We start from the raw sequence: 17,975 nt of genomic DNA, 5'->3' as shown, positions 1-17,975 counted from the left end.
TTGAGCTCTCCTGGGAGCAGCTGGTGACTGTGGGATCAAAGAGCTGAGCCCCACTGCATTTGTGAGGGATGAGGCTGCTCTGGAGCTGGGTGATGCCTCTGTTAGTACTGGTGGCTGAGGGAGCCCAGCTCTCCAGAGCCTAAACCACAGCAATCTGGAAGCATTTCAAACACATGTTGCCTGCCAAAGTTTCAGGCAAGGATTTGAGTAAAAACCTTCTGTGAGCCACTGGTTTTATCCTTGTCTTCGCTGCAAATGGTAGAGGAATTCAAATGTAAATGCCTTCTCAGTGACACTGAACATCCACAGTAAAAGCAGAGCTTTGGGGTTTGTTGTGTAAATATGAACAAAAGCCAAAAAGCACACCTAAATTATAAGGAAAATTGCTTTAGGCTTCAAAGAAAAACCTTTGCGTTTTCGTATCTCCACTGTACTTTTGAGAACTAAGATCCAAATGTAATGGGAGGCCAGGATAGTATGAATTACTTCAGTTGCTCCTGAAGTGCCAGCAGAGAGACTGAGGTCTTTTTTGCCATGTTACTCCCCAGTGCTCCACATCATTTCTCTCCTTCTTGCAGCTCCAATGAAGAGATTGCTGCCATGATTCAGAAAGGGGATAGATCCAAGCTGGATGCTGAGATACTGAGACAGCTACTTAAACTGCTGCCTGAAGACCAGGAGGTATCCATTAACGTGTCATTCTGGTGGAGTTCCGTGTGTTGTGTGCTCAGCTTGAAATACTTGCACTGCTAAAGCAGGAAGCTATGACTGGATCCCACATCCTTCTGCTGCATCTAGGGCAATGAAATTCCAAGGCAGAGTGATGGGAAGTCCATCCCAGCAACAGTTTGGCCTCTTCACACAAAATTGTGCAAGAACAAGTTGGGAGACTCAACACAGGTGTAGACAAAGTGCTGCTCTCTATCCTGTTATTTTAATTAAGTGGTTGAAGCACAGTAGGATTTGTAGACTTAGGTGAATAGAGAGCCTTTCAGAGCAAGTTACAAAAAGGAGGAAGGGAAAGGACCCATCTTTTTAAAGGGTTTCTGGGTGTCTGTGCATTATAGCTTCCTGAATCTCTGCCTACAGATCAGGAATTCGTCCTAGGAGATGCTGTACAAAGGCAAAAGACCTTCCAGTCAAAACAAAACCTATATTTTTGCCCTTGCAAACCAGTTCATACCTAGAATGTATTGTTCATCTGCTCCATTCCCATTGCCTGTGCACACAGCAAGTTTAGAAAAGCAAGTTTCATGCCTGTAAGAAGAGAATGGCTCCAGAAATTCTTGTGTGGTTATTTTCCCTGTTAAATTAAGTTGTGTGGTTATTTGCTCTTTTATTCCCTGTTAGATAAATAGCCTGAAATCTTGCAAAGAAGAAAAATCACAGCTGGCAAATGCTGATCAGTTTTATCTCCATCTTTTGGAAGTTCCCAGGTAAGAAAAATTTTCCATGTCGCTTTCCATGAGTGTGGTTCTTTCAAGACTTGTCCATAAAAATTAAGGCCTCTGTTTAGTGTGCTAGAGGGATGTTCCTGACATCCAGTCATCAGGATAAATCATCTGACTGCTATTTGCAGACCTTGTATGAGAATTTTTTTTCCTTCCCAAAGGCCAGAGTGACTTTCAGACACCTTTGGCAAATACAGTTAAAATAACCTTGGTATGAAAAAACCCTTTACTATTGAACAGCTATTCCTGTGTGGCGTGAAGCTGCAGACTGAATCCTGTCACCAGGCTGCTGATTCACTCCACCCCTGGGCTACAGATCCCAGTTCACCCACTGGAGAGCCCACAAATCCAAGAGTGAATCACAGCAGCGCCTGTGCTTTCACCACCTCCCCAGTTTTTACCAAGTCAAATGAGGTGCACAGAGAACTCTTTCTGCTGTTCACAAAAAGATGGTAATATATTCTAAGTAATGGCAATAACCCTCCATAAATCTGATCAGTTGCCATGCCACAAGCAGAGACACTGTTTTGAAAATGTGGTAGTGAAAATGGGGCTTTTCATGTTCTCAAACTTCTAGCTAGATTTAAAAATACTTTTGAAAATGTTTTCCTTCCACAATATTAATCCATGATGAAGCCTAAACGTCATTAAAGGACATCACTGCCAAAATATTTCAAATTTGTTTGTTAAGTTAAAAAGAACTAAAATCCTGGCTAGTGTTGCCCAGGAATTGTAAAAAATTATGGCCTCATTATGCAAGGTAGTCACTGCCAGATGTCAGTCCAGCATTGCTTTCTGAAAGAAGAGATGATAATAGTTTCTAGGACATCTTTGGAAATATCTGTGTTTGATTTATTTATAATGCAGTTTTCATGTCAGAGCATTAAGGAGACCATAAGAATGTTGGTACTGCACTTTGCCTAAAATGGATGATGCTCTTGCTGAACACAAGTCAATTAATCAGGCCCGTGGGGTTTGTTTTTTGTGCTGTTTGTTGTGGTTTTTTTCCACTGATTGCTTTTTAGCTACCAGTTGCGGATTGAATGTATGCTGATTTGTGAGGAAACAAGAATTCTGCTGGAGTGTCTGTGGCCAAAAGCACAAGCCATCAGGACAGCCTGTGAAAGTAAGTACATCAGTGCTGCACCAGTGCCTGGGTTCAGCCACTTTCTTCTACTTGATTAGCATCAGTGGTAGTCTATGCTATAATCTAATCAAAATTAACCTTTTAATTGCTGAATGTGTAGTGAACATCAAAATGATTCTGCAAATTCCTGCTCCTAGAATACATTCTGAAAAATTGCAGTTTGTGCTGTTCTGCTCTGAAGGAGTAGTTCTGAAGAGAAATAAGGAAATTTCCTTCATCAGAGAATCACAGAATGGTTTGTGTTGGAAAGGGCCTTAAAGATGATCCTGTTCCAACCTCCCTGCCATGGGCAGGAACACCTTGCATTAGACCAGCTTGCTCAGAGCCCTACCCAGCCTAGCCTTGAACACTTCCAGGGTTCACAGAATCATTTAGGTTGGAAAAGATCTCTAGGATCACTGGGTCCAACCTTTGACCCATCGACACCTTATCAACTAGACCTTAGCACTAAGTGCCAAGTTGTTTCTTGAACACCTTCAGGAGTGGTGACTGCCTCCCTGGGCAGTTCATTCCACTGCTTAACAACTCTCTGTGAATAAATTCCTCCTGATGTCCAACCTGAACCTCGCCTGGTGCAGCTTGAGGTTGTGTTCTCTCATCCTGTCACTGGGAGAAGAGGCTGAACTCCCTCTGACAACCTTTCAGGGACCTATAGACAGCAGTAAGGTCTCTCCTGAGATGGAGATGTCAGTGCCAAATCCTGTATGAGTATAGGTTACATTTTTGTGTGCAGAGGAGATTTTTGTCCATAACAATGAATCAATTCCAGTTTTTCCTGTAGTGTGCACTGATGCAGCCCAGATTAGTTCTGTGGTGGAGCAGGACACAGTGACATACCAGAATCTGATGTGACTGCCAGAAAAAGGCATCCCAGATGATGTTCACCAATATTTCAGGAGACTCCTCCACCCAAAATTAGCTCTGGTTTTAGTTTTAAATTGTCTCTTTATTGAAGATGCTCTTGCATTCCAGCTTCAGTTCAATGGTTTTAGGGAGTCGTTGATCTCCTGTTAAACACTTAAACTGCAAACTTTTTTGTTTACACACAAAACATAGCTATACCTGGGTGTCTGATGTCAATGCTATGGTTACTCTTTATTGGGGTGCAATCAGCTGCTCTCTGTAGTCCCACCCTGACATCCCTGTTCCCCCTCCATTCCATTGTGAGGGTCAGTGTTTCTGTTCTAATTCTGCCAAAAACTTTATTCTTACCCCAGATTCCCAGATGCATTAAAATGTGCATCTTCTGATTATTGCTCTTGGTAATAATGATAACGAGGCACAAAGCCCTTTGCTTCTCTTAACTAAAACAATAAGTACCAGGAATGAGGGCTATAGACTTTCATAAGTTTATACACTGTCTTGAATGTGGTTCTCCTTCATAAGGCAGCTCCAGCGTTGACACATCTATACTCCAAACTTAACCTATACTCCAAACAAGTTTTCCATCTACTTGTAAAGAAGAGATCGCAATAGAAAGTTACTCATTCCACTTCCATTCAGCTGATTTATTTCTGTACTGGTATTTTTCCAAATCCATAACAATGGCTTGACATAATCTTGGATGAAAGTTTTGTTACCATCACTGTCAAACCTAATGAAAATCCCATTTGAGATAATTTTATTTAATTTATTAAAAATGTCTCTCTTCTTATTCTTTAGCAATTCTTACCAGTCACCGACTGCCAGTTTTCTGCCAATTAATTCTTAAAGTTGGAAACTTTCTGAACTATGTAAGTAAAGTGATTTCTTTACTTGTTGTATTCTAAAGATAACAGAAAAATAATGCAAGACTTGAAAACTGAAGGAAGGAACTTTTTCTGTATCTTCTAGGGGCGTCACACTGGAGATGCTGGAGGTTTTAAAATTAGTGCCTTGCTCAAACTAACAGAAACAAAAGCAAACCAAAACAACATTACTCTGCTTCACCATATTTTGGAGGTACAACAAAATTGAAGAATTAATCCTGTGTGCATTTTTCTCAAATATTAATTCCCCAGAAGCTAAGGGGCTTTTACCTCAGTAATACCCCACTATAGGTACCTGGAGGGTGAGTCTCTGTGCTGGAAATACCATGAAAACTTTTCCACAGCTCTCTGTGCAGATGAGATCACATCCATACCCAGTAATATTTAGAGAGGTAACACTAGGTTTCCTTCTTCAAGTTCACTTGACACGTCTGCTTGTTGCTTTCTTTCACTTCTTCAACTGCTCCCTTGTGTTGACACATATCCCAAATGCATCTGTCAAATGAAATTTATTTTTATGGTATGAAGACAAAGTCTCAGGTCAGCCTGTGCACTGTGGCAGCCCAAGGGATGTCAGCCTGAGCACTTAAAATGAGTCTTTTCCTTTCTAACTCCCTGTGGATGCCAACATGAGAAAAAGAATGAACAAGAATAAATTTATCCCTACACTTATACGAACGAAACTGAAGTGTTAATTTTTCAGTCCTGATGTTGTTCACCTGAAAAACTTTCATGTTCTTTGACAGCCTCTATAAGATAACCATTTTTTCTCTTTGATTTTAGGAGGTTGAAAAAAAACACAGAGATCTCCTGCAGCTTCCCAGAGATCTTGACTTTGTTTCCAAGGCAGTGGGGTAGGACATTATTGTTTGTTTTTGTCATGTAAGAATTGCCAACCTCTTTAAAGCCAGCAAGGAGCTGAGTCATTTTATGGTAGTGTAATAAGGTCACAGAATTTCTCTGCTGTAGGAGAGAATGGTTCTCTTCAACACCAAACAGTGTTGAAATTTTTATAGTTCAACCTGGTTAAGACTTTTAAATGTGGCTCAGTGTGATTTTTCTTCCTGTGAATCCATTATTACTTTAGAAGAAAACTGCGTAGATAGTGAATTTCCCTCATTTTCAAGGACCAGAGTCTTCTTCCACATATTGCAATAGAAACATATCTTCCCTGAGCTTTCTCAGTCAGTTCAAGAAGTGTTTGGATAATATTTTTGGGGCACACAATGTGACTCTTGGGGATGGTCCTGTGCAGGGCCATCCTGTGCAGGAGTTGGACTTGATGGTCCTGGTGGGTCCCTTCCAATTCAGCACATTCTGTGATTTTTAGGTGAAAGCCCATCTGAAGGTACAAAGTTTATGTAAGAAGGGAATGATTGGGGTGATTTTCTGGCAACTGGGGAGGACCTCCCAGAGTTGACCATCAGCATATGTTTCTAATATATGTGGGTAGAAAGAAAAAACCTGTTTCTGGAGACTTTTGACTTTCTCCCATGTGCTGAAAGCCTCATGAGTCTATTGCCAGCTCTTTAACTCAAAGGAGTCACATGAAGATATGTTCAATTACACCAATCAGAATCCACATTTACAGCACCAGGATTAACATTTTTAATCCTGTAATGAATTCAGAGGATTCACAGGAACCTTGTAGTGATTTAGATTTTATTGTAACTCAAGAAAGGAGTAACTTTTAAATCTGTCAATGGATTGACATTTATTATGTACCTGCTAAATAATTTTTTGAAAGTATTTTAATTCCATAATTAAACAGAAAAACACTGTGGCTTTTTTGAGTTAGCTTTGCAGAAGCTAAACAGAATGCTGTTTTTAACCGTGAATTGCTGTTTGCATTGTGTCGTAACAGAAATACTTTTCTTGACAGAAACTAGATCTTGCTGGCCAATGATATAAATGCACTCTTTGTACAAAGTAATTGCCATCTACTTTAGTCAAGCTCTCAAACTTGATTTGCTAATCAGCCTGTGGAGAACTGTGCATGGTGCAAATCCTGCAAGGGACTCTCCTAATGCAGCTTACATCTGGATGCACCATGAAACTCCAAGCCAGGTTTTGCTGATTCAGTAAATTTTGTCTAGCCCAGAGAGTAGCTCAGAACTACAGAAGATGTTGGTTTATGTTTGTATCTCCACACAAGCTAAAGTAACATAGAGAGAAGATACAATTTTGGACTATAAATAGATTAGGGAGAAAAGGCAAGGAGGAAAAAGAACCAGCTAAATAAGGACAGTATTGGCACAGGGGAGATGAGCTTGTGTTGCCTATGAATAAAAATAGGCTGGAAATTTTTTTGGAGTTTTTTGAATACTAGGACAGTGAGGCTCTTCCACAGTCCATCCAGGGAGGTAGTGAGGGCAAAAGCACTGAGTCTTTCTTAGATGAGGGCTTGTGCACATGAAAAATAATTTATACAGAAAAGAACTACCTGCAAAAGCAGGGTCTGGGCTGGACAATTAATTCCATATTCATTTGCAGAGATGATAATGTTTATAATAACATTTTAAGTTAATGCAAACAAAAGACTTACCCCTTCAAGGTACTGTCCCTTTTGTGGACTTTTCAGAATCCACATTGACGCCATGCAGGCTGAGGCAGGTGCCAATTTGAAGAAACTGTTGGAAATAGAGAAGCATTTATTTTCGTCGACAGATGATTTAAAAATACAGCATGGAAAATCTGTGCAAGTAGGTAATGTGAGTGTGACACGTTTCCCATCTTTCTTCCTAAACACTTTCTTCTTAAAGGCAGTGTAATTCAGGTTACAACTGGATATCAAGTCCTATGGGAAAGGGGTCATTATTAGCCTCCCATTGTGCCCTGATGGAAGGAATATCTCAGCTTTTCCTCCATTTCTGTGACATGGTACTGGGATATGGAAACAGCTGAGGACCAGACAGATTTTTCTGTGGGTGAAAGAGAGGAAGGCCCCAAAAATGGAATGTAGGCTGCAACTATAAATGTGTATAGTGCAGCACAGAAACATGTTTTGTCTCACTGTGCTTTGTGGGGAAAAAAGTGGATAGATTTGCAATGTTTTCCCCTCCCCCCCCACCCCCAGTCATATTTCCTAACATTCTAGATTTTTGTTTTCTCAGAGCACGTCACTTAACTAAAGCTATAAGGTAGAAATCCTGGTGCTGCAAATCCCTTGCTCAGCCATCCCAGGTTGTGCCACATTTCCAAATGGTTATATGATTAAATGAGGGAAAATGCAGATGATTCAATTCAGATATAAATATCACACATTGTAAACCAATCTTAGTTGTTAGTTTTTAAAAAACTGACCGCTCTCTGTGAAGTGGCTGAAGTCTTCTGGGCAGCTCAGAATATGCTACTTTTTAATATGCATAAATTATGTTACAAAAATGTGTCTCAGGGTAGCCTCAATGCTTCAAAGGACCTGCAGAAGGAATTTGCCACCATTGAAAAGAAGAAGGAAGAACTTGCAGATTATCTATGTGAAGACCGAAAAAAACTGTCTTTGGAAGATGTATTCAGCACAATGAAAACCTTCAGAGAGATCTTCCTCAAGACTTTACAGGTGGTTTGCCCTTGTGACTGTTTAAAAATAGGCTGAGAATTTTTTTTTTTAATCAAGCAATAATTTCTATTTTCTTCTACTCTAAGCTGGGCTAGGTAACCTCAGTTGCAGAAGTAAATGAAAGTAAATTTATGTGCTTGCAAACTGCAGCAGAAAATGAATATGTAGGCAAATATAAAATTTTGGGGTTTTTTGTTTATGGGATTTAGTTTTGTTGGTTGGATTTTTTTTTTTTTGGTGGGGGGGTGGGGTTTTTTTTTGGTGTGGGGAATGGTTTAAGTAATTTTTCCCACTTAAAATTATTAAAGACCTCATGTAATAGGACCTCTGTGGCATGTGAAAGAATGAGCAAGCTGATATGCTTTATAGACTTTGCTGATAGACAAAAGGGAAATTTTCCAATAGGCAAAGCCTAACTGGAAGATGTGTTTATGTGTTGGTATTTCATTGTACTAATTAGCTCCAAAGAGTGTTTTTTGTGTTCCAAAAAAGCCTTCCAAATCTCCCAATGGATTATATTTCTTAACTTACAGGACTTCACTCCTTGTCAATAAGCAGTAAGAGAACAGCAATTTCAACATAAAAGTTGTGTAGAGCACCTTCCAATTTGTAAACTCTCTAGTAAGCCTCTATTTCATTTCCCGTAATACACACTTCACACCAGGACTAATGTACTTCCTTTAGGTTTTTCTCAGTGCCAGGTGATAGTGGCTTCACATTCATACATATTTTAGCAAGAATCACCCATTCCTGTGCTGACTCCAGGAGACCCCCAGCCTGGATAAACCTTCTGTAGAGAGAACCATCTGTATTACAAGAACTGCAAGAATTCAGACAGCTCTGCTGCCAAGAGAGTCTGGAGGAGTGCTTCAGGGCAGATCATAGATTCAGATGAAAATATTTCTGAGGAAGTTATAGAAGATGAAAGACAAAAAAAAATATCCTCTACTGTTCCTACTACCTGCTTCTCCAGTCAATTTCAGCTCCGCTGAGCTGAAATTTTCCAAGGAATGCAGCTACCCAGACTCTGAAATGATGTGATAATACCACAGACAAAAATTAATTGGAAAATTAACCCTATAAACCATAGATGTTTCGGCAATATGTTTGATCCTTAAAGTTCCTAAAACTCCAGGCACAAAGGAAAGAACTAAGACAGTCAAGAACATAATGCCTCAGCATCTGTGGAGAGCTATATTGGAAATTTACTGTGAAGGGTAATTCCAGCAACTGCAGTTCTTTCAAGAAACAGTCCCAGTAAAGGTTATGGAATGTCCTAGCATAGATGCAGGAGATTCAAACTACGTTTCTGGGTGCTTCTTGCTCACAGCAAGGTCAGAGCAACTAGAAAGAAGCTTATTTTTATATCCCAAAATGTTAACTCCCTTTCATCTTCTTTTGAGTTCCATTTCTCAGCAGCACCTCACCTTGAAGGTATCACAGCTATTAGCCATGTTGTCTGCACCTCGCTCCTTCACTGCAGACCTAGAATTAATCTCCTCTTCCTCTTGCTTTGCTTTCTTACTATCACCACAGAAAAGATACTATTTGTACTTGAAACAGCAACATGCTGAAAAGCTGAAGGTTTTTATTTTTAAAACATCTTTTTATTCTGTGATTCTGATTTTTACACTAGAATCAGCCACAGGCATCATCTCTTCCCAGTGCCATTTATTTTAAGCTTTAATGCTAAGGTGTAACGTTTATTTTGAGATGAGTCTTCTGTGTAAAGCAGGTCTCTTAGCACTGCAAAATTGTTAGTGCTATCTTTCCATTCCCACATCAAATAAGAAGGAAAATAGTTTCGATAAATAGTGATTCTTCATGTCTCCTAAGCTTATCTACAGAGATTTGGGGTTTGTTACTTTGTTGAAACAAAATCTTTCTGCCTTCCCTGGGGGTTCTTTCTGATAGCTTATCCTTCAGGTAACAAAAATTGAGTTACACAAATGGAATTACTTTAATAAGACTCTGCCATCTTTCTCTCCATCTACCTGGAGGAAAAAAAAACCAAATCAACAAAGTCTTTTGAAATACCCAAATGATATCCAAAACTGACACAGTGAAAGGAATCAAGAGAGCTGGTTTGTCCCCCAGGGCTGATGACTGTTTCACCAATTCTGAAAAAATGAAAGAAGCAGATGGCAGGAGGAAGGAGACAGGGAGAAAATAGCTCCTCAGCTCAAAGACAAAAAATCAGAAATGGAGTTTTGCTGAGAACTGAGTGGTAAAATTGTGGGGAAAAGAATCACTGTGTGATTATAGGGGATTGTGGGAAACATTTGATTTCCCTTAGCGTTTGCAGCTGTTCATAGATGGGACCTCCCAGCCAAGAGATGGTCTAATCTCAGGAAAAGGAGAAAAAAATGTTCCACAAAATCTGCTCTAGGAAGTATTCAGCTGATGACAGAGGTTATACAGACAGCACTGCACAGGGATAGTTCCTCTGTATACTCCCCTAGGACAACCACACTTCAGCAGCTGCTCTTCAGTAGGGCGCCTATGGTGTTGGAACCGGATGTGCTTTAGATAGTGTGGGGGTAAACAGCTGTTCTGGAACATCTTTTAATTCAAAAATCAAGCAAGTATCTAACATCCCACAAAGTGCAAATCCAAAGTGACTCCCTCTTTCACTGAATCTCATCCCTGCAGCTGCCTTCACTAATCAAGGAAAGTGGAGAAGGGATTGTGAGTATTCATTCCTCTGCCCTACTGCCACTATACATTTTTGGGCTTTCTTATGTTGGAACTTTAAGTGTGTTTACATTGAATTGTTATGTTGTTTGGGTTTTTTTACTGAATTTTTCTGAAGAAAAATTTGGTTCAGGCTTGCTCAATTGATAAATTGATTCCTAATGTGTTTTAGCCTGTTCTCACTACTGTGTGTACTGTGAATATCCCTGAATTCACCTTCTGTTATTTCTTATGGCATATTACATAGAGACATTCTCCCAGGGCCCACAAATCTGCAAGTCTCCCAGCAGCCATAGTATCTCAAAGATATTATCCTAAGACAAAGCAGGAATTTATCAGGCAAACACATATGAGCCCTATACCGATGGAAGGCTTCCAGCCTCTCCATAAGACTTCACCACCTGTAACTCACTCTTTCAGAAGCACCCTCTATTTGGGGCCAATGGATCATTTTCTTTCTCTGTCAAGAGTACACAGATTTTTTTTTTTTTTTTTTTTTTTTCTTTTCAAGGCACCCAGTGACAGTTTCCATAACCTTGAGCTTCTAATGTTCCTATATTTCAAACAGAGTTAATCTGTTACTGCTCACAAGTTTTCTTTATTTGTTTGAAAGTTCCTTTGGACCAAAGGATCCTATATTTTTACTTTATAGAAAGGCTGGTTCTATAAACTTGTGCACATTTTCTTGGACTTGTTCAGCTCATCTTATGGAAATAGTGACAGATGATCCATAGCAATCAAACAGATTTATCACTATCGTGGGAAATTGTATTTTTTGCTTTAAACTCTCTGCAAAGCATGAGACACGTCTCATCAAAAATCTTACCTGCACCAAATCATCAACATCTTCCTGGATGTTATTAGTTCTTGTCATATAACATAGCAGCCTATTAAGTGCTGATCTATCTGCAATGTGTAGATTAACTACTCACTGGTTGCAATCAAAAGCAGGCAAGCTTCCAGGTGGGATAGAAATGTTCTGGTGACAAATGCAGCTCTGGAACAAGAACTACAGAAGCATTTAAGAAAATGGCTTTATCATCTTGATGTTATACTACAGTTATCTCAGTTGTTCAGAACTACCTTCTCCCACTGTTGTGCTAGTTATCAAAAGCCAGAAATACTCTTCCACTGAGAAATGGTCTTCTTCTGCTAGCAGTAATCATTCCAATCCTCTCTCTTCCTCCATTAATTATATTATTCTGGTACCAGCAGCTCTGTGGAAACCAAAATCCTGCCTATCAGCATAAATCCCAACAGGATTTATGCCATTCTGGCATTGTGTGAGTGGTACCAATAAACATCCAGCCTGGATTCTGGCCCTGAACTGTAGTGCAGAAATACTACTGGCAAGTTTAATGAGAGCCTGAAGATAAACTCTGAATTGCTGTTTAACACAGCTGAACAGCTCCTGAAAATTCTGGTAGCAATCCCTGAATACAAACAAGGTTGCTATGGGATAAATCTCTAGAATGCTAATTAAGTTAAACTAATGTTCTCTTTTGTGGACAAAGGGACTAATTAAGAAGAATGCATTTCAGTCCATAGTTGAAAGTTGCAGTTAAAGCTGATGAAATAGTTTGCTGGTAACATCATCACATGGAGAAGGCCAAAGGGATTGACCAGGAAGCTCTGTTCAGTTATTTACCCTCAAACCCCAGCAGCTGAGAGTTTTAAGTGCACACAGGGCATGTTCAGAATACCTATTCATTGCAATCTGAGAGTTTCTTAACAAGCTTTTCCTTCAGAAACCTCTTATTTATAATTTTATTTTTCATTCTGTCTGAATGCAGGAAAATCAAGAAAGGAAGGAGCAAGCTGCAAAATCTGAGAAAAGGAAGAAGCGGTTTAAAGGAGAAGATGCAAAGAGGCTAAAGGGAGAGTATGGAAAGTGTAGTACATTTAACAATTAATTGTTTTTATTAGCCAATCTTTCGTTAATTAGAAGGAATTTATCTGTTAACTCTAGCTGATCTGATACAATGAGAGTGACTTAGCCATGGATGATGTAGTTGTCAAGCAGATGCATAGTGAGACATCAATTACCAATTTTCAAGTGCAAGTGAATGTTTGGAAGAAATCATGATAGGGATGTTAGAAAAAAATACCACTCCCAAGTAACAAGTTTCTCCTGCTTTGCTCAGAAGTGGAGGATATCCTGCTATTGTTCAGAATAGTTCTTGGGAGACTTTTAGGGTTATATAAAGCTGCACACACTTGAATTCCATGCAGCACAGTAGGCAAGTTGTGTCCAGTGCTATTGTTATCACAACATTTGCTTTCTTCTGATCAGAGATCTGATTCCTTAAAGGAGTTATGTCAGAGCTTAAAGAAGTGCCTGTGCTGATTGATGCAGATAAACTCTTGCTGTGCTGGGCCTCCTTGGGTGTGAAGCATGTCCAGTGCTAATATTGGCATGTGTATATTTTAAATTTTTATTTTGGGAAATACTTGGCATCCACTTTTATTGAAGATTTCTGCCAATAACATTTGGTTACAATTCTTGGTTCTTCAGAGCACCACTGCAAAGAAGCCATCAGTAAATCTGAGTGGAGTTCATGTAAATTTTATGCTAGATGCTCAACCCTTGGAAGACTGTTGTTTTTCTTGTATCTGGTGTCTAAATAGATGGCCTCCTTTTAGATCCTCTTTCACAGTTATTCACTTTTAGAAATACATTTTTAAAATACATAAAATCCATTGAAAACTGACAAAAACAAAGTTTTCAATATTGTCAAGTTCTACCACAAATGTGTTTTACATACTTTGCAATCATAATATACTTAATGTAAAGCTGCAGTTTAAATTAAGAAAAACCTTTTTGCTATAAATACAAAAGAGTAACCTAGTACATGATAAAATCAGAAAGCAACATTTATCAGCTGTAAGAATTAGAGGTTTGCTTCAACCCTGTAAAGAAAAGGAGCACCAGATCAGAAGAACCTTCTGTATTTCCAGGAGACAGTTTAGGTGGAACTGTCATTATTTTTGTTCCTTTGTGAGAAGGTGGATTTAATTCTTGGGGAGTATAAACTTGAACATGAAAGAGCATTTGGAGTATGAATTATTTTCCAGTATGGATTTTTGAGAACTGTGCATAGCAATAACAACAACAATCAAGAACTTTTAAAATCTATTTTAATCTCAATCAAGGTATGGTGACAAAATAACAGGGTATCAGATCTGGCATGGCAGGATGCTGACGCTCAACATTCTTCATCCTATGTAAAATGGGTTTTTTTGGGGTTTTTCTAGTCATATAATCAGTAAGTTAAGTAATTATTTTCTGAACAAGAGAATGAAAAGACTAAATCTGATGAACCCCTATCAGCCTGTGCTTACAGGATTGTCAAGACCTGGTTCCACAACAAATGAAGTAACCCTTTAACTTTGCAGGTACCTCCCTTAATGCCACACAGCACACAGGGCAATCCTGCACAGGGATCTTTAAAGGTCCCAATCCTGCAATCTCTGAATCTCTGACCTTAAGTCCAGTCACATGCTCTGTCAATGTGAATATCTGGTTTGTCCAGTTGTCTGAGGATCATTTCTCTGCAGCTGACAGATCTGCCAGGGACAGCACACAGCAGCAATGTCTCTTAGGGCCAGCAATAAAGTCAGAAGCACCCATTGCTGATGTATTTAGAGATTACAAGTGAGGACTTCAGCTGCTGAGAACAAAACTGAGTCAAAAACTGTTACCAAAATTCAAGTGAAGGGTACTATTTAGACAATTGAGCAATATCTTACTTGATTCCATATATTAAAAACAGCTTTTCTGTGAATAAGATTTAAGGTAAGATTTCCTAAATAATTTGGTGACAGGCTCATGCTGATTCCAGGGACTCAGGCATTCTAGGGTTGGGTTTTTTTTTTAACTCCTCTGGACATGTTTACATATGTATGTATGTTGATTTTTTTCCCCCCACGCTTCACAGTGAATTAAGCAACTCCCCGGCTTTATTTTCTTCAGCTTCTGTTGCAGCAGCTTTCATTACTTGGCATTTAAATTCTTCTGGAGAATTCTATCAGATAATTGCAAGGACTATATTTCATATGTTACTTCATGAAAAATAACATATATTGTATATATGTTGCTACAAGAGAAATAACATCTAGAGGTTTCTTTAGCTAATCAAGTGGAAAAATTAGCTGCTTCTAATGGAAACTTGGGGATACTAATGACTGGAGTAAGCAACAGAACAAGAACACTTAAGAACAAAACATGAACATATACATTTAAATATCTGGTAAGAATTTACATATGCCACTATAATACTGTAACTGCAGCAGAAAAAGAAATGTTGTTAAAAGATAAAGAGCAGGTAAGTTTTGATGAACAGTACAGAAGTTCCAGAGCATAACTGCTATCATTACACATAGAAAGCAACTGCAAAAGCAGACTTCTAATTCAATTCCATATATTGATATATCCAGGATCAAATACAAGAGCTTTCCTCTGGCAAAATTCTTATTGTGTGTTTTTACACAGGACTTACTTGTTTGGCTGTAAGTAACAAGCTGATATATGATAAAATGTCACCAACACAAATTGCTCTTGCAATAGTAAAAGCATCTAGTCTTCAAGAGCCAGGGAAATCAGCTGATATTCTGTTGCTAACATCTTACTGGGTCACTGTTGTATTGATTGAATTGGCTTTTATAAAGCATGTAATAATGATTTAGAAACTGTGTATAAGGTATAAGTACAACTTTTCAGTGCAGAGTTTACTTACAACTGCATTGTATTCTAGTATGTAATCCAGGATGTATTTTACTTTTGTATATCTTCATTTTAGTAAACAGAGCTAAAAAAAACTACCTGAATTTGTGAGGCTTATTAGCTGCAGATTTAAATCACATACTAGCAAGTGCTTTTCTTGTGCTGATAGTGAATACAGTAATGGTATTTTTATTTTATTTATTTTTAAGTGCAAATGACAGGACAGATTATCTGGATCTTAATCTCCTAAAAAAAATTGTGAATAAATGAGAAAAAAAAGCTTCTTAATTGCATCTGGCAATATAAAACTGCTAAGCAGTTAAATTAATTCCCCATGAGCGCTAGAAAACTGCAAAAATTCTTTAAAAAAAAAATCTTGACCCTGTACCTGTAATCTTGTACCCTCTTGGGTACCACTCTGTACCCAAGAGTTCAATGAATTTGACACTGTTTTTTTTACTGAGAGACTGGCGCAGACTTCAGGCCATGCTCTCAGGCATAAGTAAGCATAACCATATTGCAATGCTCCTTTAATCTCTTTTTAAATATACATCCCCCTGCATAATCTCCACCTCTCTATTGGCTGGAAAGATTCAAGTTGAGCTCATTTCATTGAAATGTGTCTTTAAATCTTTCCACAGGCTTTATGAAATCTTATTTCTGTGTATAATGTTTACTCAAATAGCTGAAATTATGTGAAGAAACCTCTAGTTTTGGTATCAGCTTGATTATATTTTGGGTAGAGAGAAAGAAGTTGTGCATGTCCCATCCCTGGGAGTGTTCAAGGCCAAGCAGGATGGGGCTTGGAGCAACCTGGTCTGGTGGCAGGTGTTCCTGCCCATGGCAGAGGGTTGGAATGAGATGATCTCTAAGGGCACTTCCAACCCAAACCATTCACCTATTGAAGGTTTCTGTCTAGGATGCCAGAGACTAAATAACGTTCACATCTCTAGTCAGCAAAAAGATATCTGAAGCAGCCACATCTGTCACATCCCACCTGATACCCATAAATCCTCAGGCAATCTGGGGTGACAGCCCAAATACAATTCTGTGGGGTATTTGATCCGTTATATACATTCAATGTTCATGAGGGAGGGATTTGGTAGCAAAGTGAGAGCTTATACCTCAGTGGGGGCACACTCACAGACATGGAAGTGATTGCAGGTTTAGGTGGCAGCTGAACAACTTCTTAAATGTTGCTCAACTATTTGACCTGGGCATCTGAACAGGTGTACCTCTCAATGTACCTTTGGAGAGTTTGGGCCAAAGTCTTCAGAAAATCCCTACAGCACTGGGACATATACAGTTAGTAAAGTTGGTCTAACTCAAAGCAGTTAATGTTGAATCATTTCTGCCTAAACTCTTCTCAAAAATACCCAAGGATAACAGAAATCCTGAAGTCTAGGCAAGCTACTGCTGTGCTCAAATGTGATCCTTTTGAGTAGTGTTGAAGCAAAGATGGTCTTATTCACAGCTTTTGTTTCAAGCTTACTAAAGCTTTACACACCTGTCCATTCTTATCAGATTAGTTTGTTAATCTAATAAAACATGCAAACACTTTTCATTTCATCCTACACACCACAGAGAAAACACATTACCACTCCCTTGTAATTTGCAGCAGGCTTTACATATTTGCAGGCTGTTATCATGTCACCTTTGGTCTCCTTTTTGCTAGACTAACAGCTTTTCAGCCTAGGGCTTTCCTAGTATTTGCATCCCAGCATTTTCCACGCCTGTGTTCATGCACTTGTGAATCTCTTTCTGATTTTCTTCAACTGGATCTCATCTTCCCCACTGTGCAGTGCTGGATCTCCAGCTGGGCTCAGGACAGTGAAAGGACATCTGCCTGCATTTTACAGGTTGTTCTTCCATCTCAGCAAGATATTTGGCTTCTTCTGCAAATATGCTAACATTCTGACCATTATTCAGAGAGGCATCCTGCTCTCCAGCATGATACTTGTTGCTTTCATCTTCAAACACCTGCACATTCAATAAATACACTTTTTTGCATGCTTCAAGTCTTTCATGGAAGCAGAAAATAAGATGGAACTACATATACTGCCTTTCTGATGATGTGTGCTTTATCCAAATAATTAGTTCTTTCTTTATTACTCTCCAAGTATAGATCTTCATGTGCTTTTGCACCATTTTACTATTTTTATCAGGACTGTGAATGAACAGGTGTTTGGTTAAAATGCAGTTCTGACAAGAAACAGTATAGTTTGGGTTAATTTATTCTGAAGTAAATCTAAAGTGCACTGCTTTAATCATGTGCACATACTTTGCTCTTATTAGTCACCCAGAACTAAAAAGCACTGCATTTTTTTATCCGAGACGGCAAATGCTTGATGTTTTTCCTGTGAAATTGCAAAGGTCAAGTGTTGCCAGATGAATTAGTTTTAATGGAGGAGCTCTGAGGAACAGGAAGCTAATCTGAGACACCAATTCTGATTATGGAGCTAACAGCTCTTTAGCAGTACCCAGCACCAGGTGACTCACAGGGGACAAGGCTGCTGCCATCCTGTGCCCCTTACAAGTCTCGTGGCACTCTGCATTACCTCACTGTTAATATCTTACTCAATTTAAAAGTCAAATGTTTGCTTTTAACTGAGCAAAATCTACCTTGGAGATCTGTTTGTTTTTTCCATCTCAC

General features: G+C 38.9%; 1 protein-coding gene across 1 annotated transcript; it reads left to right on the top strand.

The window, feature by feature from the left end:
• Positions 1 to 600: 600 nt before the first annotated feature.
• LOC128789208 (inverted formin-2-like) lies at positions 601 to 12,512 on the top strand. The gene is made up of 9 exons (XM_053944881.1): positions 601 to 681; positions 1,351 to 1,436; positions 2,477 to 2,577; positions 4,261 to 4,331; positions 4,432 to 4,539; positions 5,130 to 5,200; positions 6,928 to 7,048; positions 7,741 to 7,905; positions 12,393 to 12,512. Exons 1-9 carry the CDS (start codon positions 601 to 603, stop codon positions 12,510 to 12,512), a joined length of 924 nt encoding a protein of 307 aa, XP_053800856.1.
• Positions 12,513 to 17,975: the final 5,463 nt, after the last annotated feature.

Source organism: Vidua chalybeata, chromosome 6, assembly GCF_026979565.1.
Source record: "Vidua chalybeata isolate OUT-0048 chromosome 6, bVidCha1 merged haplotype, whole genome shotgun sequence".
NCBI lineage: Eukaryota > Metazoa > Chordata > Aves > Passeriformes > Viduidae > Vidua > Vidua chalybeata.
Note: the sequence above shows the minus strand (reverse complement) of the source record. Positions and strands in the feature narration are given on the sequence as shown.

Bases quoted from the DNA above. Each gene is read 5' to 3' on its own strand.
- LOC128789208 (XM_053944881.1), top strand. From the start codon at position 601: ATGATTCAGAAAGGGGATAGATCCAAGCTGGATGCTGAGATACTGAGA. The intron at 1,437-2,476 runs GTAAGAAAAATT...ATTGCTTTTTAG, and splicing joins CATCTTTTGGAAGTTCCCAG to CTACCAGTTGCGGATTGAAT. The intron at 4,332-4,431 runs GTAAGTAAAGTG...TGTATCTTCTAG, and splicing joins TTGGAAACTTTCTGAACTAT to GGGCGTCACACTGGAGATGC.